Below are 24,878 nucleotides of genomic sequence, written 5' to 3' on the forward strand. Positions count from 1 at the left end.
TAATGTTTTTTACTTACTCAGTTTTTAGCATTTACACAGATGAAGTGTATAACATTTAAGTCTTTTCACAGTGCATTCATTTTTGGGTTTTTTTGTTTGTTGTTTTTTTGCCTGTCCCGTTTGGTTCTTTTGCCATCAGAATTATTGTCTAAAGGCAAAGAAAGATGCCCATGCAATGACGTTCCCATGAGCTCCGCCGGCAGCCAGCTGTGCCAGAGTGACCGAGCCCCAGGCCGAGAGGCCGATGCCACCCCACTGCATTAGCATAGTTTACTTGAGCTTAGGGTGCCCATGGAGGCAAGGGTGCCACAAGGCATTTGGCCCCGGGGTAGACCCAAGTCAGGCTGGAGAGATTATATCTCTTGGCTGGCCTGGAAACGTCTTGGTGTTCATATTCATATTAATATTCTTATTCTTCTATGACAAAAAAGTACAAGTGTTCATTTAAAGAAATAAACAGAGCAGTAAGAGATGTTTTTTTTTTTTCTTTCTTTATTTTCCTTAGCCGAAGACCGTATCGTTTGTTTTCTGACCTGGGAGTTGGATAGTCCTGGCTCAGGGACTTTTTTGGACGCCCTGTGTCACTACTACTTCTGGCCTCTTGTTGTCTTTTGGTGTGTTTGGTGTGTTTTCAGAGGTTTCACTCAAGGTCATATTGTTCATTTTCTTAACTAGGAGTTGGATAGTGCTTGGGTCCAACTTTTTTGGCTGCTCTGTGTCACTGGTGCTTGTCCTGGCCTCTTGTTGTATTTCAGTGTGATTTCAGAGCTTTTGGTATCGCTCGAGGTCGTAACATCCATTTTCTCAACTTGGTCTTGGATAGACCTTGACAAAGAACTTTTTTGCATGTTCTGTGTCACTGCTGCTTGTCCTGGCCTCTTGTTGTATTTTGGAGTGTTATCAGAGGCCATTGTGTTGTGGCCATCACACAGTGTTTTCCAAAGTGATTCACGAGCTGAAAGTGCTCAGACTTAACGTACATAATCCTTTGTTAGGTTTATTATTTTCATTTCACCCGTAAAACACATTTATAGAGTCATTCACCACTCCTGTTAGTTTTGGATGTGCTCGGCTCCAACCAATCAGACGCAACCTGTGTAAGCAAAGGATGATGGGAGAACGGAGAGACCCATTTATAAGAATAAGAAAATGAGGCGGAACTGATTGATTCTAATGCAGGTATGTAAAAAATACATATATTTAAAGTAATACCTTGATGTGTGTTTCAAAGTTTGTTTTTCATAAAAGCTTCAAACAAACGGAGGTGACTGATCTCGGAAACGGTGTAATGCATTTAAAAATGGCTACAGCTACCGTCAGCATGCTTGCTAGGTAATGACTACACGTGGCTACTGCAGCATTAGCCATTTAATCCAACGATGATGGATGAAATGTATTACAAACGTTAAAGGACTTGTTTGTTGCAAAATACCCTCACATGGTGCGTAAAGCAGTTTTTTGCGCTAAGAGTTCTGCTAGCTCTTTATAGACTGATGATGCTAACGTTAATTGCTAACGTTAACCGGAGCGCCAAGACTGAAAATCATTTGAATTGCGTTAGTTATGCGTTTATGTCACTGAGTTCTGCAAAAATCTCTTTCCTCGTTAGCTTGAAAATGAGTGATTCAGAGGATCCCGAGCTGGAGGAAGAGCTTCAGGCTGCTGACGAACTCCTTCAAGATATGTAACCTGCATATGCATCAAACCAAAATCCAGTATCAAAGCCACATGATAGACATACAGATGAGGTTAAAGGGCTGTGTCATTTTGCCAGATAGCTTCATCCCAAAAAAGATAAACATTCTTCAAAAACAAAAGTTTGTGAATATTTCCAGTATTGCCAGGCCTAAACCAACCTGTTAAACTTATCAAATTATTGTCATAGATACGAACCTATTGATTGAAACAGAATAATCCATTGAAGCCTCCATCATCATCCGAGATCACTGTTACTGTTCAGATTATTTTATCTCTATTTTCCTCTAGAATGTTTTATATATGTTTTATATATATATATCACATGCAGCATCAGAGATGCACCCCTAATATATATATATATATATATATATATATATATTAGGGGTGCAACGATACACAAAATTCACAGTTCGGTTCGGTTCGATACTTTGGTGTCACGGTTCGATATTTTTTCGATACAAAAAAATGTTCATGCCTTTTTAATTTGTCATTTATTAAAATTATAAATATATATTTTAACTCAAAAGTACAGTTTTTAAATTTAACCCTAACCCTTGTGCGTGTTTTTTATTTTGACAGCGAATGCGCACCTGTGGACCACTTATGTGCAGCCCTGGTTATATAGCTCATCATATTGCAGCCACAGAAATTCTTTTGTCCATGAAACCATAAAGCTGCACTTTTTCTTTTTGCCTTATAGTCTGATTTGTCATAACTTTTCCGTTTTGTGGTAAGCTTTTCTTTGGCTGTCACTTCTTCACCCTGACCTGTCTTATTTGGCTCAGCAGAACTGAAATATATATCCTGCTGCTTTTACACACGCACTAACGGTCAGCGATTCTCTGCGCGATCAACCTCTCACATGTTTAAGCTGCGGGAGATTTCACTTGTCATGTTTGCATAGTAAGCTAACGATTGATAAGACGATGTCAGAGGAATTGGTGCGCAAATTATCATCACTCACCAATCAGTGCTGTCGCTCTCTATACACAGTTTGCGCGATTGCAAAGTGAAAGCACAAAACAAGCGCAAATTCAAACGCGATTTCAATATGTCACATATTGACAGTGGCTCACCGATGCCAATGACATAATTACCCAGCTACATTTCCGAAAGAATGCAAAAGCATTGACATATATTTTTCCTTCCTACAATAGCCCGACGGGCAGGGCAGAGATAGATTTTGGTAGCCCGACTGGAAAAATCGCTAGCCCCTGGACGTCGGGCTAGCGATATTGCGAGCCCTGTATCTGATTGAGGAATCATGCATCTTTGGAAAAGAGAGTTTATTACAGAGAAATGGCTCTTTCCAAAATAAAAGCTATACTATACGCTTCTTCTGGGCTATATTCTCGGCAGCATATTAAACATATCAGGTCCCCATAAGGAGACTCATGTGCTAACGACTGTCTAAATGACTCGGCTAAAGTTTGTAGCATGCATGCTTGTTGTTTTTGCACTAGGATGATGTAGATGTGCAGTCATATTCATTGTGTTCCCACTAGTGCTTTCAGGTTAATCTCGTTGAAATGATGTTAACACCACAACACGGCAAATCTCCGTTAACGAGCTACCCCTGATCGCCCGTGCATGGGGCTAGACGGCCAACACGTTAACGAGCTAACTGCGCTAACACACTAGTTCCCACGCATGTAATTGAGCATTGCGTGGCACATCCAACATACTGTTTTACTTTAGTCCATGACGCGCTTACCTTCAGGGTCATACGTCACATGAAAACCAAAATAATTCCAAACGCCACATCTGAATGAGGGTGGGGGAGGTTCAATTTGCCATGTTGCAAGGAGAGCTTAACTTCTGTCTCGCTAGCTTGCCCTGCGCTCTTCCTTCTGACGATGCTGTCTGTGTTGAGCGCTCAGTGGATCTGCGCTCAACAGTGTAGCCTAGGCGGAGTAGTCGAACGCAGATTCACTGAGCGCTCAACACAGACAGCATCGTCAGAAGGAAAGTTGATGAAATAAATTACAAATTTTGTATTGTTCGATACATATGCGTACCGAACCGAAAGCACTGTATCGAACGGTTCAATACCGATACGAATAAATGAGTGTGACTATAAATCCAGATAGCTAATGACTTTTTTCCTCTGATGACACTACTTTCCTGACTTTGTAGTGCATAACATTTGACACTTCAAGCTAGTACTGTGACTTAGGAGTTTTGTACAATGGTGATGATATCTACCTCAGGGAGGTAATCAGGTAACCTCTTAAGAAGTATTTAAGTTATTTAAGAATCTTGGTGTTCATATTGGTAACATTATAACATTTGTTATACTAGAAAGTCTCGAAGAGAATTATCAGGTCTGGTTTTCGTGAAGATTTTTAAAATTACATTTGTATATACATGAGTGTGAAAGACCATACTATACACACACACACATACAAAATTGTTCAGGTGGGTAACACCAGAGGTTCAGTATGGCTAGCTTTGGTGATGTGAACGCCACATGGGGAGGTAATAAGGCATATATAACACTATTTTATGTTAGCAGCAGGACATGTAGGGCAGCTGTCACCTCACAGCAAGGTTACTGGTCTGAACCTTGGCTGAATAATAGAATAGAATAGAATAGAACAGAATAGAGTAGAGTAGAATAGAATAGCTGGTGACTGTTAACTATCCTCATCCTCACCATCTTGTTTGTCTCTGTGTACCCCGTGGTGATCTGCCTTCTTATCTAGGGTGTACCATGAGTATCACCCAAAGACAGCTAGGATAGGCTACCTGATAAGGACACCTGGTTACAGATAATGGACAAAGCATAGTGTGATGATGTTATTCTGATGTGAATAACGTTTTTATTTATGCTTGTTGCGACTTTCATCCGTAAATAAAGCCGCGGCCGGCTGAGTTGGTTGTGTCCCTGTGACGCGCCTCCAATAATCCATAATGGGTCGTACTTGTACTTTGCGCATTTATTTTAAGAACAAAACAAAAACAAACATTTGCGCTTTCAATCAATTTACAAATAGCGCATGGATTAACTGGTGTGCCAAAAAATGACGGTCAACAGAAAAGTTTGCCCACAAACCACTCACCCAACACACCTGCTGCGAACACCGACATCAGGTAAATAGACTGTGACCACACCCACATACCATCACCTGAGACGCAGCTAAAGCTATACACCTGTGCCACCAAAACAAAAAGGAAAAACATAAACATTGACTTTGGCTCTTATAATGCTCTTTTATAAATTAATATTTTATGTGTATATACATGTCTTGTTAGTTTCTTACTTCATGATATACAAGAAAACATTGACAACTGTGATTAATAAAGAATTGTCTCGCAGACCAACCACTTATTAGATCAGAACTTTTAAACTTACTGACAACTGGGCTGAATTAACCACCCTGGGGTCCGTTCTTCGTACCTCGCTTACTACATCCAAGATCAAATGACACATCCGAGATCAAATCATCGCGCTAACTTTGAGCTCGCTATTCCGGTTCTCTGAACACACCTGTTGTTGACGATTAGTATAGCTGGATGAAGTAATGTGAGATCACTGGGTGGCTTAACAGGGGCTACGCATCGATAGTAGAAACATTGATCGGCAACCCTTTGATTGGTCAGCGAAAATGTCGAAGGAGCGCGCTCAGTATTTTTCGGCAGCAGAGCAAGAACTCTTGATTGAGGGATTTCAGGAGTTTCAGAGTTTAATTAAAACGCAAGGGAACACTGCAACGGCTGCAAAAGCAAGGAGAGAGGGCTGGCAGAAAGTTGCTGACAAATTAAACTCGTAAGTAATTTAATAATAATAATAATAATGGATTGGGTTTATATAGCAAGGCACCCAAAGCGCTTTACAATACCACTATTCATTCACTCTCACATTCATACACTGGTGGAGGCAAGCTACAGTTGTAGCCACAGCTGCCCTGGGGCAGACTGACAGAAGCGAGGCTGCCATATCGCGCCATCGGCCCCTCTGGCCAACACCAGTAGGCGGTAGGGTAAATTTATTATATTACATTATATCATATCATATTATATTACATTATATCCTCTTTCACATTAGAGCCACAACAGGACCCACTAGAACATGGGAACAAGTAAAAGTGCAATATAAGAATATTCTACAGAATATATTGCTTTTAGTCTCTTGAAAAGAGACCCTGAAATAATCTGTTTGTTTATAACAGCAACCAAGAAAAGGGCAGAGCAAAAAAAGACAGGTGGTGGTCCTGCACCTCCTCGTCAACAAGTTGGTTAAGTAAATAATACCCTCACGGGAATATCGATATCTCTCTATGAGCACACTGTCGCGCTGAGCTAAAGGATCCTGTCTATCCCGCAATATACGCTGAATTCTGAAAACTCTCCTTATCAATCTTGCACCTTCCGCAATGGGTGGCTCGCGTATACGGACAGGACATGGCTGCGGCAGACTTCCCAAATCCACCTTCGCTTTTATAGCCGTAGTCTCTCATCTTGCTTACATGAAGTAATTTACTATTACTACTCTGAACTGTGAATTACATCTGAAATAATCAAATACATGGAATAGAATGATTAATAGTACATTTCCCTTTTTTTAGGAAATGACCTGTATGTATCTGTATGAAATCAATAAAAGGATCACGTACTGCATTATCTTTAGTTACATTGATAATATTTATTTATGGTAAAACAGTGGTAAAATATCGCTGTTGCTTTCGTATAAATGAAGCGGACATACCTGAGTGGCCGCGATCTAATCTTGTTTACATAAAGTAAGCCTGCTCCCGAGCAGGTTTACGCTTACGGATCTGTTGCTATGACAGCAAGTCCCGGATGAGCTTCGGGGAACCGAACGATCCAAGATCACGCGAAATCGTCAACAATCAAATCCAGCTAACTTACTTAGCGAGGTACGAAGAACGGACCCCTGCTCGCATTTCTGTTGTTTTTAACAGAGGCAGCCCAGTTACTGTTTTTAAACTGTTCTTGTTTTTTTTTCAATCCCTCCTTTACGTTCAGGCTGCCCAGGCATCCACTGCATGTCTTCCTGTTGCAGGTGTTTGGAGCCTGACAGGAAGGGCATGGTTTGGTTTTTGGCTTTGTCATTTCTGCAAATGAAAATGGAACATGTAGGGATCATGTCAGGTTTGTTTTGGTTAAATGATTACAAAAATAATTTATGACCAAAGAAATAACTTATATTACGAGGCAGTATTACACCATATTTAGAAAAAAAAAAAAAATTACGAGATTAAAGTCGTTAATATTGAGTTAATTACGTGAATAGGGTAAAAAAAAAAACTGAATTGATTACAGAAAAGATACATTGCTAAAATAGAGCAGTACTAACATTAGCTGGGTGGCCAAGCAAGTGTCTTACACATGAGAATACATCACCAAAAAAAAAATTAAATAAACTTTTGCAGAAGTAGTTCTCTTGGTACACAGACTGCTCTGTGAAAACATTTCAAGTTTAATATCAGTTTAACATGCAAATTACCCACAGTTTATCACAACTTACTTAGCTAGGATCTGCCTTGTGTCGAGTCGAAAAATTCGCTGCAGGACCCTGAGTTGAAAGATACATTTACTACGACTCCCAAGATGCATTGCAGTAAAAACCATCCAATCGCCTTGCTTAAGATCTGTTGACACGTCGCTAAAGGCGCGCTGTAGATAAATATTGCAATTTGTAAAAAATAAAATAAAAAAAATAAAATTTGCAATTTGTAATTACATAATTAAACACTGGGCCAGTTTATTTTCGTATTATCGCTGGTTATTATTTTAGAGTAAATAAAGGAATAACGGGTAGCACCAAGCTGTTGTTACCTTCATTTCCATAGCAACGGCGGTTGAGGATTATGGGTAGTGTGCAGTTACGGGATTAGTGCGCCGTCTGCATAAATTGGTCTGATTGGTTGGAGCCGAGCGCATCCAAAACTAACAGGAGTGGTGGATGAATCTATAAATGTGTTTTACGTGTGAAATGAAAATAATAAACCTAACAAAGGATTATGTACGTTAAATCTGCGCACTTTCAGCTCGTGAATCACTTTGGAAAACACTGTGTGATGGCCACAACATGAAGCGATTTTATTGTTGAATTATCAGTGATACATTAATGTATTTTTGTTGAGAAATGTTAACGATGTCATTAAAAGAAAGCATTAAATTAGGGGGAAAAACCAGTTCGCGGAGAGGGTCCCCGGTTCTCCAGTTAGATTGTGCTTCACAGCCTCATGTTTCGCCGTGACAGGGTTATTATTGGAGTAAATGGATGGCTGGAGCCTCTGCTCGAAGCGTCTCTGATCGCCGCGAGCGGGTTCATATTGGAATGAATTGACAACCCACAGCGTCGCATAAAAACGTGGAAGGGTACCTTTAGCGTCAGCATGAGAAGTTAAGGGACGTGACAAATCGTCAGTATTTTACGTGTCGGGAGTGAGAACGGGTTTGGCTAAGATGAATGATTCTAAAAGAAAACAACTAAACAGCAAAAAAGAGCAAAAACATTTCTAAAATTAAGCAATTTCCTATCAAAATTGCTTAATAAACATGCACCCCCATACTCCGCGACCCGCCAGGGAAAGGGGGCCCAGGCCCATCCAGACCGGGGCCCAGTGCAGCAGCGCCTCCCGGCCCCACAGAATAAAATTAAGCAATTTCCTATCAAAATTGCTTAATAAACATTTATTTTATTTTATTTTTTATTTTATTAGTATTTTCCTTAAATGTGTTAAATATATATTTTCTCATCTAAATGTCCACTGAGCTGTGAGCCAGCTGTGATCATAATTCATCATCATCATATATGGAAAAAATGAAGTTCCTGAAGTCTCTAAACAAGAAAAGAAAGACACAGATTCTGAGTTTGTCTCATTCAGAGAAGGCCTTCCTTTCTATGATGAACCATCACTTTAGTGTGATCTTTATTAGTTTCAGACCAAAATACATTTCAAAAGGTCTGTGTGTGTGTGTGTGTTTTAGTTTTTAACAATATATAGTATTTAAAGGAACACACTCCACTTTTTTTGGAAATAGGCTCATTCTCCATCTCCCTCAGAGTTAACAATGCAGCGTCTTCTTTCTAAATTAATAGGACTTTGGAGCGGGATCTTAAGGGATGGGGCGTGGCCAGGATTTTTGCTCGAGGCGCCATATCAGCTGGCCAAACAAATGCTTGCTGTGTGTGGACACACAGACACGCATACACGTTTACACACACAAACCATCATATAGAAGAGAGATTTCTGAATAGGGATTTTGTTTCTGTTTTTTGTTAAAGAGACATGAAAGACCTCAACTTAAGGTTAAGTGTATAAACTTGAAACATCTTTATGATGCAACCGAAAGAATCATGAATCTGAAAAGCTACATGATTTTTCTGGATTTTATTTTTGTCGACTTATGAAGTTATATATATTGTTTTGTATATTTTTGAAATTTCTTAAGGAGAAGATTGCTGATTGGTCCTAACCAATTACTGTATAAAAGATGAACGACACGACAGCACTTCCTCCCATTGTGCAAAAATGAAGCCAAAATATCCCGCTTGTGGGAGCTGCCATGTTCCACTTTTGGAGCCAGAGTCTGCTCAGCAGTAACTCGTGGTGGAGCGTCTCTGCCCACACACCCACTGGACGTGACCGTGAACACGCCCCCTTACACTTTTTACATAGCCTGGCTGCTCTGTCTCTCATTCTGCAGGGTATGGGTAAAATTTATCATACAAAACATGCACTCTGTGCAATATGGATTAACGTTACTGCTGAAGATGTGAGGACAGCTGATCTCTGAAAAAACAACTGTTAATGAAGCTGGAAAAACACACCCACGTCTTGATCCTTAAAAAAGCATATTAATATATAGTAAAAGCCAATCAGAAGTAAGTAGAAGTAAAAGGCTTCAACCTACTAATATTAGTCAATAAAATACATTCTCTGCGTCAAAAGTGATGAGTTGATATTGAAAATAATACTTTGATCTCTTAAAATAAATTAAATCATAACTTATTACTAAAACTGATTATGTTGTTCTCCACCTTTTGCTTAACCAGACCAGAGTCTTGTACTGCAGGATTAATCTGAGTGTACCAGTCCTGGACCGTTTTTTTAACCAGGAGGATCCCAGGCTTGATTTTCGGCTAAGCAGGGAGTCTATGGCAGTGTTGCTAAATCTCCTGGATGCCACAATTGAGACCCTGATGTTTCTTTTCTGGTTGGCAAGAGGAGCATCCTACAGGTGGTCTCAAGAGTGTTCGGGATGCCTCATTCTACTGTTCACTACATTGTTGATAGACTCACAGAGGGGGTGGTGGCCATTCGCCACTAGATCATGTTGCTCCCAAAGACCCTCAAGGAGCTGGAGGTATTGTCCTGTGGGTTTGCATGGCTGGCACGCCATAGAGACTTTCTGAGAGCCGTTGGTGCAATCGACAGCTGCCACATCTGCATCAAGTCTCCAAGCAGCCCTGATGGTCAGTGCTACAGAAACAGGAAACTGATCCCATCAGTCATCTTCCAGGCAGTTTGTGACCATCGGGGCCGCTTCATCAACACGTATGTGGGCTGGCCTGGGTCGGCAATACAGTCTGTTCTTACCTGAACGCCTGCTTTGATTTTTCACTTAATATCTCCATAATCAGTAAATACCTGATTGTAGAGACATCTTTAATCAAACATGGTCTCGACAGGTTCCCTTTCATCACAGTCCATTTAATATCACTCTTGTTTACAGTAAGTTTCATAAAAACACATACAGTTAAATAACAGAAAAGCGCTTATTATGACATATTAGAGATTATTTATACTGGCACAGTTGAATTTTGTATTTTTAAAAAAATCCAACATTGCTTTACAATTTACAATAACAATGAAAAATAAACCATACAGCACATTTTGTGTTTAAGTGTTTAAGTCACACAATGACTTAAAAATTACAAAAATACATTTTGTTTATAAAACAAAATGAGATGTCCTATTTCAATGATTTCAATTTAGAAATATTTCAGTTCAGTGTCATCAACCTTTTAGTAAAGTTTCTTTCTTCCTCTTCTTCTGGTTGTTCCCTTCCAGGGTTGGCACAGTGGCACATCCTATCATCCTTTTCTGTCTTGCTTTCTTCCTCCTGTCTAACAGCTCCATCTTCAACATCCTTTGTCCAGTTTATTCACCATCACTCTTCTGCATAAGTACAAACCATCTTAGCCTTGCTTTTTTAACTTTGTCTCCAAACCGCTCAATCTGAGCTGTCCTCTAAATGTACTCATTTCTAGTCCTATCCCGTATGGTCACTAACAGAGACATTCTTAGCATCTTCAATACTACCAACACTTGGCCTCCTGTCTGTTTGTCTGTGCCACCATCTCCACATCAGCAGACCTTCACTACCATCTTGTAAACGTTCCTTTTCACTCTTGCTGCTATTCTTCTGTCACAATTCCAGGCTGTTGTCTCAGAGATCAGCTGACCTCTATAAACCACCGCTCCCCCACTGATGGAGAGCTGATCGTGTGTCGACACAGTGGACAGGTGCCAAACTGCTCACAGACTCTGAAGTTGCAGTCTTTACATAAACATCGGTGGCCACAAGGCAGTGTGATTCTGGCCTCTTTCGCCATGCACACCACACAGAAGTTATCTGTTGTAAAAAGAGAGAGATCCCAATTACATATGTGACATCAGGAAATCAGACCACACTATTACAGCTGATTTCACTTTTATCTTCTCTGGTCAGAAATGTGCAACTGAAAACAGCCAAAAATGTTTGAAATGACTCTTTACCTTCTGGCATTTTTGTGTCAAGACAGGAGATGCAGTCCTCACGTCTGAAGTCTGAAACATCAGGAACTGAACGAAAGTGACTGTCAGGATCAGGTGAGGCGAGCGGTTCAGGTGCAGGACAGGATCTTCTACGGTAAAGCAGCTTTTTGTTTTTCTTGGAGTCTTCAGCAAAGAGAAAAGAGTATTTGAATAGTCATTCAGTCTATGAATCAGACAACATTTATAACTCTCAGAGCATGTGAATTGCTCTGCATTCACAGAACAGGAAAAACATTCTGTAGGTCAAATATAACCGTGGTTCTAGTGAACTTACCCAGCAGCAAAATGGAGCGGGTCTGTCCGTAGATGTCTATCATGGCCCACAGCGGCTGTTTAGTGTCCACTCCTGTTGGTCGCTCGTACTCCTCGTTGTTGACACCTATGTATATGCTGCCATGAGAAGAAACCCAAAACTCCAGCTCTGAACCTGCTTGGCAGACAGATTCATCCAATGGAACAGCCCAGTGTCCGGACTTGTCAGTGAGGTTGGGGATGGACATGCTGGGCAGAGGCAGAGATCTGGTTGAGGGTGGCACAGTGGTAAAGCCCACACGCAGAGCCCCGTCCCAGATGGATGAATCCTTCTCTATTCTCAGACAAATCTTCTCCTGGATCTTCACTGGACGGTTGCTGAACACCAGCCCATTCTTGAAGGTGTTATCAGTCTTCTCTGCGAGTCGACCTCCATGACTCAAGCGGACCTTTTCTCCCACAGCCTGACTGTCGAAGGTCAGAGGACTGACACAGCGTGAGCTGCATCTGTGTGACACCTCTGACTTGCCAACTACACAGAATTAAATAAAACTTATTAGTGCTGATATAAAAATATTTCTTTGCATGTGATCAGATGCTTAAATATCATGCATACATTTAATGGTTTAATGGAAAATTAGTAGTCTGACTTACTATTAATAAAAGATAACTGAAAATAATGTGACAAGGTTTTCTGTCATGAGCTTATTTTACACCTTTAAGATGTTTCTGAAAAAGATTTTAGTGCAACTATAAAAGCTAATAAACTTGTAAACAAGTCGTAATAAAATTTGCAAACTCCTGTGCTTTCACTTTTGAGAATGATGTGACACTTTGGACTTCATCCTGATCATTAAATACAGTGAACTAAGTTGCATTCAATGTCCACTAGGTGGTCTGTGATTATTCATTGTTTATGTGTGACTCTCACACAGTTATTGTGTTTGCACTTTATCTTTGGCAATAAGCATTTCCTCTAAAATATAAACTTTATCTTTAAAGATTTTTACATTTAATTCACAGCTTATAATTAAGATTTTTTTTGCAGTCGTTTGCTAATCCTTACAGTACTTTGCCATTTTTCATATATTCTTTTTTGTTTTCACTCAGTTTTCATGGATTTATTTCAATAGATAACAGCAGATTTTACATTCTTCAAAGTTGCAAGTGAAAAACATCTGTTTCTCATATTTATGCACTATAATTTCCAAAGTCAATTATGTTGCTTGTTTTCATATAATATAACTCTTTAGTCTAGTAACAATATAGAAACAGCTGATATTTGTTGATTTTGGTATAATAATTATTGATTTACCAAACTGATATATAAAGCAGCTCTGTAACTTACATTTAAAAATCCTCATAGAGCGTGACCATGGCATTTTGAAGTTGTAAATAATACTTGTCAGCTGAGTCCTGATGGATGATGTGCGTGTGCTCCTTTATAGTTTCCACATGTGGGTTGAAAACACAAACACTCCCAGCATAACCAGGAAAGGAAAAGAGGAGGGGCTGGGGAAGTGACTGTACTTTCCGATGATGTCATTAACCTCCATTCACAGTTCAATGTCTGAGCTGAGTGAGGACATCAGGACACTCACAGTAACAGTCTTATTAAGCTTTAATCTTCTGCACAGAAGCCTAACAATAGTACATATATGTACTATTGTTAGGCTTTGTTTATACATGTGAAATATCAGCCCAAAATGCTTTTTTTTTGCACTTGTCAGGAATTAAATCCAAACCAACCTGCATGCTTCAAAAAAGCCAGACAGTCTTCCAGGGACATAATAAAGACTTTCTGTTTGAATAACAAAACAAAGAAAAAACAAAAGAACTGGATGATGATGGTGCTAATTAAAAATATTGCTGTTTTTTGGTTTGCTTTGGAGCATCTTTGTCAGTCTTCTACTTTGATTTTAGTTTTTATTTTGATGGATATTTTACGGCTATAAAACCGAAACACATTGAACTGTAGAAGAGTGATGCACTTTTCATGCACAATCTAAAATAGATATTAGAACATTAACAGTAGTGTAATAGTTAATGACGCTGAAGGTTTAGGAGATGGCTTCTTTGTTGTTTTGCTGTCAGTTTAATCTTTGTTAACCTGACCTTTTCTGGGAGTGACTTTTATCGGTTGTAAATCTCTGCATCTCTCTGCATTTCTGAGAACTTTGTTTACACTCGTTCATGCATTAGGAAATCCTTTACACATTAACAAAGGAAAAACAGCGCAGCTTTTTTTTTATACTATAAAGTGACTCAGATAAAGCTTTTAAGTTAACCTGTACACAAGTCATAATGAAAGTACCAAACTCTTTTGCTTTTACATTTGCAGACCAGGTTAAAGTTTGGCCTTAGTCAGATGAGTTGCTGACAGAAACAGTTCACTAGATGAGCTTTGATTTAAAATTCAGGGTTAGTTTTCTTTCTTTTGTCATTGCTGCAGTGGGTGGGATTAAAAAAAATTTATGTTTAGATTTCTGTTGATGTAATTTCATTTTGGGCACGGCTAGTTCAATGTGCTGCAGTAAACATCAGCTGAGTGAAAACAAAAATCATAAACATAATCATAAACTTAAGGAGAAGAAGTGAATTTGGAAAGAGTTTATGACCGTAAGGCAGGATTGTCCAACTCCAGGCCTCGAGGGCCGGTGTCCTGCAGGTCTTAGACGTGTCCTTGATCCACAACACAGCTGATTTAAATGGCTAAATGACCTCCTCAACAGTTAATGAACTCATCATTTGATTTAGGTGTGTGGACATAAGGTGATATCTAAAACCTGCAGGACAACGGCCCCCGAGGCCTGGAAGGTTGGACACTCTGGCTGTAAGGCTTTTGTCATATATAATCCAAAATGAGAAGAACAACACAAGAAACAAAAAACCTTTAGGATCTGAAAAATGTCCAATAAATGAATCACACCTCTTTATAAATACAAATAGTTACTCACAGAACAAGACTAAGTTTAAAACCTGCTGATTTGTTGTTGCATGTTGTTTGTTCACTGAAATCTAAGTTAAAGAATAAGTTTTTTTATACAAATATGGGGTAACATTGCATACTAAAGAAAAGGTGCTACACCTATCAGGAAGATCAAACCACGAGAGCCGAATACAAAAGTTAGCCTTGATGTTCATTAATTTTCATGTCACAGCCAATCGGTCTTCCAGCTCTTTAATAAACTATTTGAAATAACGAACAAACAAACAATAGGAAAGCTCCGTGGGGCTGAGGATGGAAATTTGGACCTTCAAAATCAAACTACAAACTATTTTTGTTTTATTTTGACCACCAGTGTTATTAATTTGTCACAGTCTGACAATAGAGAATAAGGTTTTTAATTTCACTGAGATTTTACTGTCATGGTTCTGGGTCCTTTTGGCCCAGCATTTTGTGTTTTCTTGTATTCCTGTGGTAGTTTGTATTATTGGATTATGTTCTGGTTCATTAGTGGTCTTTAGTTTTCTATTGTGAGTTATATTCCCTGTTTAGTATTTTCCCCTTGTGTCTGTGATGTCTCTCTCTGTGTCTGTGTTGTCTTGTGTCTTGTTTCCTCCTCGTGTTTCATTCTGTTTTCACCTGCCTGCCATGTTTATCCATGTTTCCCCAGTCAGTCACGTCTCTGTGTCTGTCTGCACCTCTGTGCGTGTGTTCTCGTTACTTCCTGTTTTATTTTGGTAGTTTCCTATCTGTGTGCGCCATGTTTTGCTTTGCTTCTGCTGTTGTGAAGCTACCTTGTCTGATCTGTTATATTTAGCTTTATTTTCTTCTGTCCACCGTCACGGTCTCCCTCAGTCCACACTGTGTGTTCTGTCTGCTAAAACTGCTAGTTTATTTTGTATCTTCAGTTAAGTTAGTTTTTCCTTGTTCAGCAATAAAGCTGTTTTTTGAGTTTATGTTTCACATCCTGGAGTCTGCATTAATGCACCCAAATGCATTTGGGTCCTCCCTTCCTGCCTGCTGCATGCAGTTTATGACATTTACAACTGCAAACAATACAACAATGTAAATAAATAATAATAAAACTAAATGGACTGAATTGGACATTTGAAGAAGCATCAAACATCTTTTTTTTTGGTAACTGTTAGGTTTTGTATTGTTGATTGTCATTTATGCTTAGAAATATTCAACCATATATGCTTAGAGGTGTATAATCAATTGTGTAGTGATAGGATGTGTGATCTTTAGCAGGCTGCAAAGGCTTGGTGTGCATTCCTGGAATGCACACCTACATCCTGGGAGCATGGGAAGAGGTCGTACCTTGTTTTATTGTTTTATGGTAGGATAAACGTAGCTATATCTGTTTTAGTCTAAGTGCTTTTTTACATATAGATGAACTGTTGGATTTTCCAGACCAGCAGGTTTAGGGAAGTCGTTTATGGGGCCACACTCTGACACCCCCCACACACACACACACACACACACACACAGACACACGCACACACACACACAGACACACAGACACACAGACACACACAGACACACACACACACACAGACACACGCACACACACAGACACACACAGACACACACACACACACACAGACACAGGCAAGGTACTCTTTGTTTGTATGTAGACGTCATATGTTAATGAACCTATGCATATTCATGTAACCTCAATGAAAGAGCAGTGTTACGGGGGAGCGGACGAGAGCAACTGGGGTCAAGCGAAGGAACGGCGTTTGTCCGGTTCTCTCCCGTGCACGAGAAACTTGAAGAACTTTGCCTACTTGTGTCTTGCTTGCTGTGCAATTATATTGTCTTCAACGTTCCAGCGAATAGGTTCAAGCTACAAACCTATCAGTAACCCAAACCTGAATTGATGATTTGTACCAGTACAGTTTACTTTAGTTACACATTAACAAAAAAAAAACTGCTTAGGGTTGTTGTTTTTTTAATATAAATGATAAAGTCTTTCAGATAAAGCTTTCAATATAACTATAGATGTAGATAAAGTTTTAAACAAATCATATTGAAACTCTTCTTTTACTTTTGAGGACTATGTGAAGATTCAACCACATTCTACCATTAATATTTAACTGTTGCACACTTGCATCTGCTGCAGGTTTTCTATCAGAGGAGTTTCAGGCTTCTGCAAGCGTCTGTTTTCTTTTCTTTAGCATGATCCATTTAATAATAGTGTTATTTGCAGTAAGTTTCATAATATTACAGTTTTTGCCCGTTGCCTGAACACATTTTGCAAAACTTTGCTCATTGTGCCAAAACCCTAAACACAAGTAAACATGACACAACACTGGGAAATATACCATTCACATCTGCACCAAATTGAAACTCTACTCTCAAAACCTAAACTCTGCTATCAAAACCTAACATTCCTTTGTCAAAATGTAACTCTGTTGACAAAATGACACATACTTGCATCATATGCAAACACTTACAGAGCAGGGGGAACACACTAGTCTACTTTATATAAAGCACTGCAGTCTTTGATTTCCATTGTTCATTCAGAAGGCATATTTTCAGGAGACACATTTGCAAACAACCAAAAAAGCAAATAGGCCTACTCAATATTGTACATTGCAGTACCATGAATTCAGATAAAGCAAAAAAAAAAAACAAAAAACAAAAAACCCATAATACAGTAATAGAAAAAACACTATACTGTAAACAAAAAATCATGACAATTGTGCATACGTGGGCTCATGGATCCCGCCGTCTGTTGGGGTCTGGCCACAGGACCTCATCAACATCGCAAGCAATGTCTTCTCCCGCTAGGCACCGTGCAATACCCTGTACACTTGATATGGTAACTGTAGAACAGTACTATAAAAACCATCTGAGTAGAGTAGAAGGCAGTGAGATGAAGACAGACCTGTTTTCTAGTCGGAATTTTCTTATTACAGATGCCACTGTGAAGCGGCTTAGATGTGGGTGGACTCTCTGCCCAGCTTCCCTCATAGTCAGGCCGTGGTTGATGACATGGTCCACCAAAGTTGCTCTTATATCATCAGAAATATGGGTCCGTGCATGGCCTCTTTGACCTCCTCCTCCTCTTCCTCTTGCTCTCCCTCCATCCATGCTTGCAAAGTTCTTGAAATGGCTAAACTGAGGGCTTTTTGTGGTTGGCTAATTGGTGTTCAGTTTTGCAAGTAAGTGCCTTCAGGTGTATATTTGAGTGGTTGCAATTACCCGATGTGTTTTGTATTTTGGATACATGTGTTTTCCAAATGGCACCCTGAAATTTCATTTTTGAACGAAGTGTCTTATGTATGAAATAGAGTGTAGTATGCAGGACCATGTGTGTTGCATAAAGGAGTAAGTGTGTTGCATAATTGCAACCAGAGTGCAAAGCAGCACTTTTGTTTAAGGTATGGGTACATGTGTTTGAGGTATGGTAACAAAAGCTTCAAGTTGTGTTACTTTAGTCTAAGCATGGGTTTATAGTGTTCAAGCAATGAGCAAAAACTGTAAGAGCAACAAATTACAGTTTACTAATGTTGTCATAGTTTAACCATCAAACAATTTGACAATTGTTCAACATAGTGATTTCACAGAAAGTTGCTTTAAACAGAGCACATTTTGCACTCAGTGTTTTAAGTCATACACTTTTAATGTTAATCAGACAAAAAAAAAGGTTGAGTATATTTTAATAATATAGAAATGCAGTTCAGTAAATTTACATCAACTTTTCATCTCAAAGACTCTGCAGATTTACAAGTTTAACAAAAAGAAAATAATTCATATACAAAGTTTTACATCAGGTTCTGTTCACTGTGTTTGTGTGTTAGTCACTCAGCAGTTTTTATTTGGTGATAATTCCTGGCTGATGTCTTGGAGGTTAGATGGTCCCTGAAACAGTTATATGTTAGTGACCAATGAAAATTGAACCAATGTGAAGCAACGCAAACCCCGGGGTGTAGAGCTTCTGAGTACACACAGCAGTCCTGAACCCCTCCTCCTGCTGTTGGGTACCCTTTCATCCTTTGTTCTTTCTTGGTGAGTCTTAAGTTTTTATTTTATTGTTTCAACTGTACAAATGTCATATTACCCCAATCATTATATGTTTATCAATATTTTCCCCCAATCAGTTTTTAATCATACATGTTTCTTTTGTTTAATCTTAAACTTGGTTACACAACTTTCTGGCACCATAACTTTTCGAGTGCCAGTCCTGGCATCCATCATTTATAATTGGGTCACTTTGTCAGTTTAATGGCCAAAGTTAGTTCGAAGGTTTGCAAAAAGGCAGATAACAGTTAATCATTTTGGCAATTTTGTCGGGTTCGCTTGTCAGAAGTACACGACTATCCATGATAAGAAAGGGTACTTTTCACCTATGGTGGCTGAGGCGAGAAAACAGAATCCTAGGTGCATCCTAGGCAGGGCCAGGTTTGTTTACCATATAGGCTGTGGAAGGGGTGGATACAGAATGAAGACGAGCAGAGAGTCCCAGGTGCATACTTAGCAGTGCCAAGTTGAAATAACTCTATGTTTGGACTTGTCACCATTGGCCATAACACAATCAATCCTAATTATTACATTTTCAAACAGCATTGATCAACATGTGCTCATACAACAAGTGGCACAAACTTTATTAATATAATTGTAGATAATATTTGACCTAAATATATGGGTCTTGTGATTTGAACATCTATGTTAGATGATTATCATAATGATTACATTATATAAAACACTCCAGTGTAGGTATATATAGTATATATGTGAGTATATGTCCAGTGTATATAGGTATATATGTCAAATATCATAAAAAATCCACAACAAAACTCTCTAGATCAATGTCCACTAGGTGGCTTGTGATGACTTATTGTTTAGGTGTGACTCTCACACAATTACTACGTGTGCACTTTATCTTATAGGAAGCTGAGCATTTCCTCTAAAACATAAACGTTATCGTGGCAGTCATTCGCTAATCCTTAAAGTACTTTCTCTGTTTTATTTATTTTATTTTATTTATCATCAGTGATGTTTTACTTAATAACAACAGATCACTCTGAAATTCTTAAGAAAATTGAACCTTTGAGAGAAAATACAGCTGTCTCTTAATGATATGCTATAAATTCCTTAAAAATAATCAATATTGTTGTCTACATGTACAAAATCTAAATTACTGTTTACTCTTGTAAAAAGACTGAAAAAGCTGTTATGTGTTGATTTTAGCATAATAAATGATTTACCAGACTGATAGATAAAGCAGTATTTTAACTTATATATCAAGTTCTCTGTTAAGATTTACCAGAGCTCTTCTCCTTAGTTTGCATTGCCATCTTAAAGACGTAAATAATACTTGTTGAATGAGTTCCACGTTTGAGTGTGACATGGGAACTGCTGGGTGCTTGAAGACATGGAGTGCATACAAACACTTCCAGAATCACAGGAAAAATGAAAGGGCAGGGACGGAGGAACGAACCCAACGTAGGAGATTTCCCAGAATTATTTTGAGATTTTGGTTGTGACCAGTTCCCTTATTTACTGTGTAACCCCTGTTTCTTTGAGAGCAGACAAACAATTTTGATAATTAAAGTAGATTAATGCACGTAATCCTTTTTTTTTTGGGGGGGGGGGGGGGGGGGGGGGTTATTAACTGGCATTTTAATCTTTTTTAGTGCCACGTGGCCTTATTGAAAGAATGTAGTTTTATCTGTTGTAGATCTAAAGTGTTCTGCATGTTTACATCTCTGGGAACATCATGTAACGTTGGAAACCATCAGGACAATCACGGTTAATTTTTTTTTCATCTGAGAATAAAACTTTCTTCCACCTTTCAGTGTTCTGTGGCATTCAAGGAGACAAGGCCTTTGAAGCCCTTTTTTTTTTAAGCCCTTGAGTATGCCGCTTGATGGTTGTGGGGCTGCAGTTCGCACCAGTAAAAGCCTTAATTTGGATCGTCCAATGTCTTAAAGGACAGCCAATTGGTTCGTCCGGCTCAGTGCTGGTGAAATTATTTTGCTGGTTTAACTTTTTTGTTCCATAACCCTCAGCATCACCTTGTATGTAAGTACAGGGTACTTCCACCTTGTTGCCTGCAATTTGTATGCAAGTATAGGTTACTTGTGTGTTGTTGCCCCCAAATTGCATGCAAGTACAGGGTATTTCAACCTTGTTGCCTGCGATTTGCATGCAAGTAAAGGGTACTTGCGTCTTGTTGCCCTCAAATTGCATACAAGTAGAGGGTACTTATAGTGTACTTGTTTAATTATTTCTTGCAAAAACCCGAATTGTTTCTTGCAAATTGTATGTAAGTACACATTGCTTCCACCTTGTTGCCTGCAATTTGTATGCAAGTAAAGGGTACTTGCGTCTTGTTGCCTGCAAATTGCATGCAAGTGCAGGGTACTTAAAGTGTACTTGTTTCATTGTTTCTGGCAAAAACCTGACTTGTTGGCTGCAAAACACACGTAAGTACAGTGTACTTGTCCCTTACTTGCGTCGTGTTATAAGGTGCTACAGAAATGCCATTGATTTATATAGTTGAAGAAATGTGGCTTTATAGTTGACTGGGAGATTAAAGTGGTAGAGCCCCTCTGTCCACTATTGAAAAGTCACTGATTTATAGCTGACTGGGAGATGATATCTAAAAATCATGGATGTATGGTTGACTGGAAGACAATCCTGTATTAGTCAACATTAAATGTTGTCCTTTGAGATTTAAACATAAGACTGGGAATAATATTAAACTAAAGATTTAAACCTTTAGTTCCAATTTGTTCTTTTCATTTAACAACACCACCCAGAGTCAAAATTATCATCAACAGACACATTCATCCTGGGGAAAAATGAGTGAGGGAGACCATCAGAGTTAAGCTGGGTTTGCTGGTTGCAGAGGTTTCATCAAACATGTCCTGTTTTAAGTGTTCTGTTACCCACTGAAGCACCCATCTTGTCAGAAAGATCAGAGAGATTGAAGCTCATTGCAAGGATCAAGCAGGACTCAGAATCTTCACCAGCAGCTCCCTCAGAGGGAAATCTTCAGACCTCCACCGTAGAAGATGGACAAACCCAGCACTTTATGAACAGTGTGATAGTGACCTTTGCTTTGTGTATGTTAGACAAACTTACAAGTTTAGACCTGAAGCATTCAGCATCTTTATATCTCTGGCAGATTTCTCTTGCACTTGTTTATACATTACAAGTTACTTTAGTTACACATTAACAATAGAAGAAAAGGCATAGGGTTGTTTTTTAATATAAATGATAACGTCTTTCAGATAAATATTTCAATATAACTATAAATGTAGATAAATTTGTAAACAATTCATATTGAAACCAGCAAACTCTTCTTTCACTTTTGAGAACCACGTGAAGGTTTGACCTGCATCTACGATTAATATTTAACTCGTACACATTACAACAGAGTGAATCTTTTATTTTTAAATAGTCAGCAGTTTTTATTTGGTGATGATTCCTGGCTGATGTCTTGGAGCTTAGATGATCCCTGAAATAGTTATATATTAGTGATCCTGATACATGCTCAATCATCCAGCTAAGAAAATCCCAAAAGATTGATTCTGTTCATATAGACGTAACGTTTTCAGTGGGAGAAACGTTTCGTCACTATGTCCAGATGAAGAGAATCAACCTTTTGGGATATTAGTGAATATATACACATTTGATAAAACAATGTAATTAAATGCAGTTCTAACTCTAAAACATTTTTTGCACATTGCATAAACTTAAATTGTCACAATATATTCAAAGTTCTCTTCATGTTAACAATATAAAATCAGAGAACAAAATTCAGAAACATGTGACAAAGTTTTCTGATTGGAGATCACTTGTGCTTTTTTTGCACCATAAAGCTGTTGAAGTTTGATTAACCACTTATATACTATTTCTTTACCTGTAGTAACAAAGACACCAGTAAACCCTGATAAACTTGTAAACAAGTCATAATATAATCAGCAAACTTATATGCTTCCACCTTTGAGAAACATGTGAAGCTTTGCACTTCATCCTTATCAGTTGAAGCAAATTCTCAAGGTCAATGTCCACTAGGTGGCTTGTGATGACTCATTGTTTAGGTGTGACTCTCACACAATTACTACGTGTGCACTTTATCTTATAGGAAGCTGAGCATTTCCTCTAAAACATAAACGTTATCGTGGCAGTCATTCGCTAATCCTTAAAGTACTTTCTCTGTTTTATTTATTTTATTTTATTTATCATCAGTGATGTTTTACTTAATAACAACAGATCACTCTGAAATTCTTAAGCCCTGTAGGAGTGCCCCCCCCCCCAAGAGGGACATGGACACTCTAATGATCCTCTACCTAATCACACGAGCCAAGGTGTGAAAACAGGTCTATGTCAAAATCAGCCAAGGTTTCGGGTGAGCTCATTGTGAAACCTAGCCCTACCTTGTATGTAAGTACAGGGTACTTCCACCTTGTTGCCTGCAAATTGCATGCCAATACAGGGTACTTACAGAGTACTTGTTTAATTATTTCTTGCAAAAAGTGGTACTTGTTTCTTGCAAATTGCATGTAAGTAAAGGTTACTTGTGTGTGCAATTTGTATGCAAGTGCAGGGTACTTAAAGTGTACTTGTTTCATTGTTTCTGGCAAAAACCTGACTTGTTGGCTGCAAAACACACGTAAGTACAGTGTACTTGTCCCTTACTTGCGTCGTGTTATAAGGTGCTACAGAAATGCCATTGATTTATATAGTTGAAGAAATGTGGCTTTATAGTTGACTGGGAGATTAAAGTGGTAGAGCCCCTCTGTCCACTATTGAAAAGTCACTGATTTATAGCTGACTGGGAGATGATATCTAAAAATCAAGCATGTATGGTTGACTGGGAGTCAATCCTGTATTAGTCAACATTGTCCTTTAATTTAAACATAAGACTGGGAATAATATTAAACTAAAGATTTAAACCTTTAGTTCCAATTTGTTCTTTTCATTTAACCACACCACCCAGAGTCAAAATTATCATCAACAGACACATTCATCCTGGGGGAAAATGAGTGAGGGAGACCATCAGAGTTAAGCTGGGTTTGCTGGCTGCAGAGGTTTGGAGAGACTCTCTCCCTCTCATCAAATGATTTACTTTAGTTACACATTAACAATGGAAAAAAAGGCATAGGGTTGTTTTTTAATATAAATGATAACGTCTTTCAGATAAATATTTCAATATAACTATAAATGTAGATAAAGTTGTAAACAAGTCATATTGAATCCAGCAAACTCTGCTTTCACTTTTGAGAACCACGTGAAGATTTGACCTTTATCTACGATTAATATTTAACTGCTGCACATTTGCAGCTGCTGCAGATTTTATCATTTTCAGTCTTCTGCAAGTGTCTGTTTTCAGCTACACAATCTTTTTATATTTGAAGGTCACGTATTTCTTTTCTTTACCATTATCGATTTAATAATAGTGCTATTTGCAGTAAGTTTCATAATATTAAGAGCAACAAAATACATTTTATTAATGTTGCCATAGTTTAACCATCAAACACTTTCACAGAAAACTGCTTTAAACAGCACATTTTGCACTCAGTGTTTTAAGTCATACACATTACAATAGAGTGAACCTTTTATTTTTATCAAATCAGTAAATTTACATCAACCTTTGATGTCAAAGACTCTGCACATTTACAAGTTTAACAAAAAGAAAATAATTCATATACAAAATTTTACATCAGGTGCTATTCATTGTGTTTGTCTGTTAGTCAGCCAGCAGTTTTTATTTGGTGATAATTCCTGATGTCTTGGAGCTTAGATGATCCCTGAAATAGTTATATATGAGTATTTATCCTGATACATGCTTAACCATCCGGGTAAGAAAATCCCAAAAGGTTGATTCTGTTCATCTGGACGTAACATTTTCAGTTTCGTCTTGTCCATGTTGTCAAGTTTGCGTTGTCATGTCTGCGTTCCATGCTGTTTCCTGTTTTATTGTGAAAGTCTTGTCCTATGTGCTGTGCGTCTGGTTTTGTTTGCCCTTGTCTCGTTAGGTCTGATTTGTCTCATCTGTGTTCCCACCTGTTCCCCATTTATAGCGTTATTTTTGTGTCACTATTCTGAGTGCACTTAAAAAAATCTTTTGAGCGCACGTAAAAAAAAAAAAAAAAAAAAAAAAATGCAGGTGCAAGTGTTGCATTTTGAGGAGAAATTTATTTTGAGCAAAGAAAAGCTGGTGATGG

General features: G+C 38.5%; 1 protein-coding gene and 1 long non-coding RNA gene across 2 annotated transcripts; both read right to left on the reverse strand.

Moving 5' to 3' along the window:
• Window positions 1-6,666: 6,666 nt before the first annotated feature.
• On the reverse strand, window positions 6,667-7,779 carry LOC120726279. The gene is made up of 2 exons (XR_005694305.1): window positions 7,190-7,779; window positions 6,667-6,776 (listed from the first exon to the last, which is right to left on the reverse strand). It is a non-coding gene; the product is annotated as an uncharacterized LOC120726279 (long non-coding RNA).
• A 2,789-nt stretch (window positions 7,780-10,568) lies between these two features.
• Window positions 10,569-13,206, reverse strand: LOC120726245 (E3 ubiquitin-protein ligase NEURL3-like). Its single transcript, XM_040019665.1, has 4 exons — window positions 13,093-13,206; window positions 11,767-12,276; window positions 11,454-11,615; window positions 10,569-11,310 (listed from the first exon to the last, which is right to left on the reverse strand). Exons 1-4 carry the CDS (start codon window positions 13,124-13,126, stop codon window positions 11,132-11,134), a joined length of 885 nt encoding a protein of 294 aa, XP_039875599.1. The 5' UTR covers window positions 13,127-13,206; the 3' UTR covers window positions 10,569-11,131.
• Window positions 13,207-24,878: the final 11,672 nt, after the last annotated feature.

The sequence above is a fragment of the Simochromis diagramma genome, unplaced genomic scaffold (genome assembly GCF_900408965.1).
Source record: "Simochromis diagramma unplaced genomic scaffold, fSimDia1.1 OVJJ01000822.1, whole genome shotgun sequence".
Lineage (NCBI taxonomy): Eukaryota > Metazoa > Chordata > Actinopteri > Cichliformes > Cichlidae > Simochromis > Simochromis diagramma.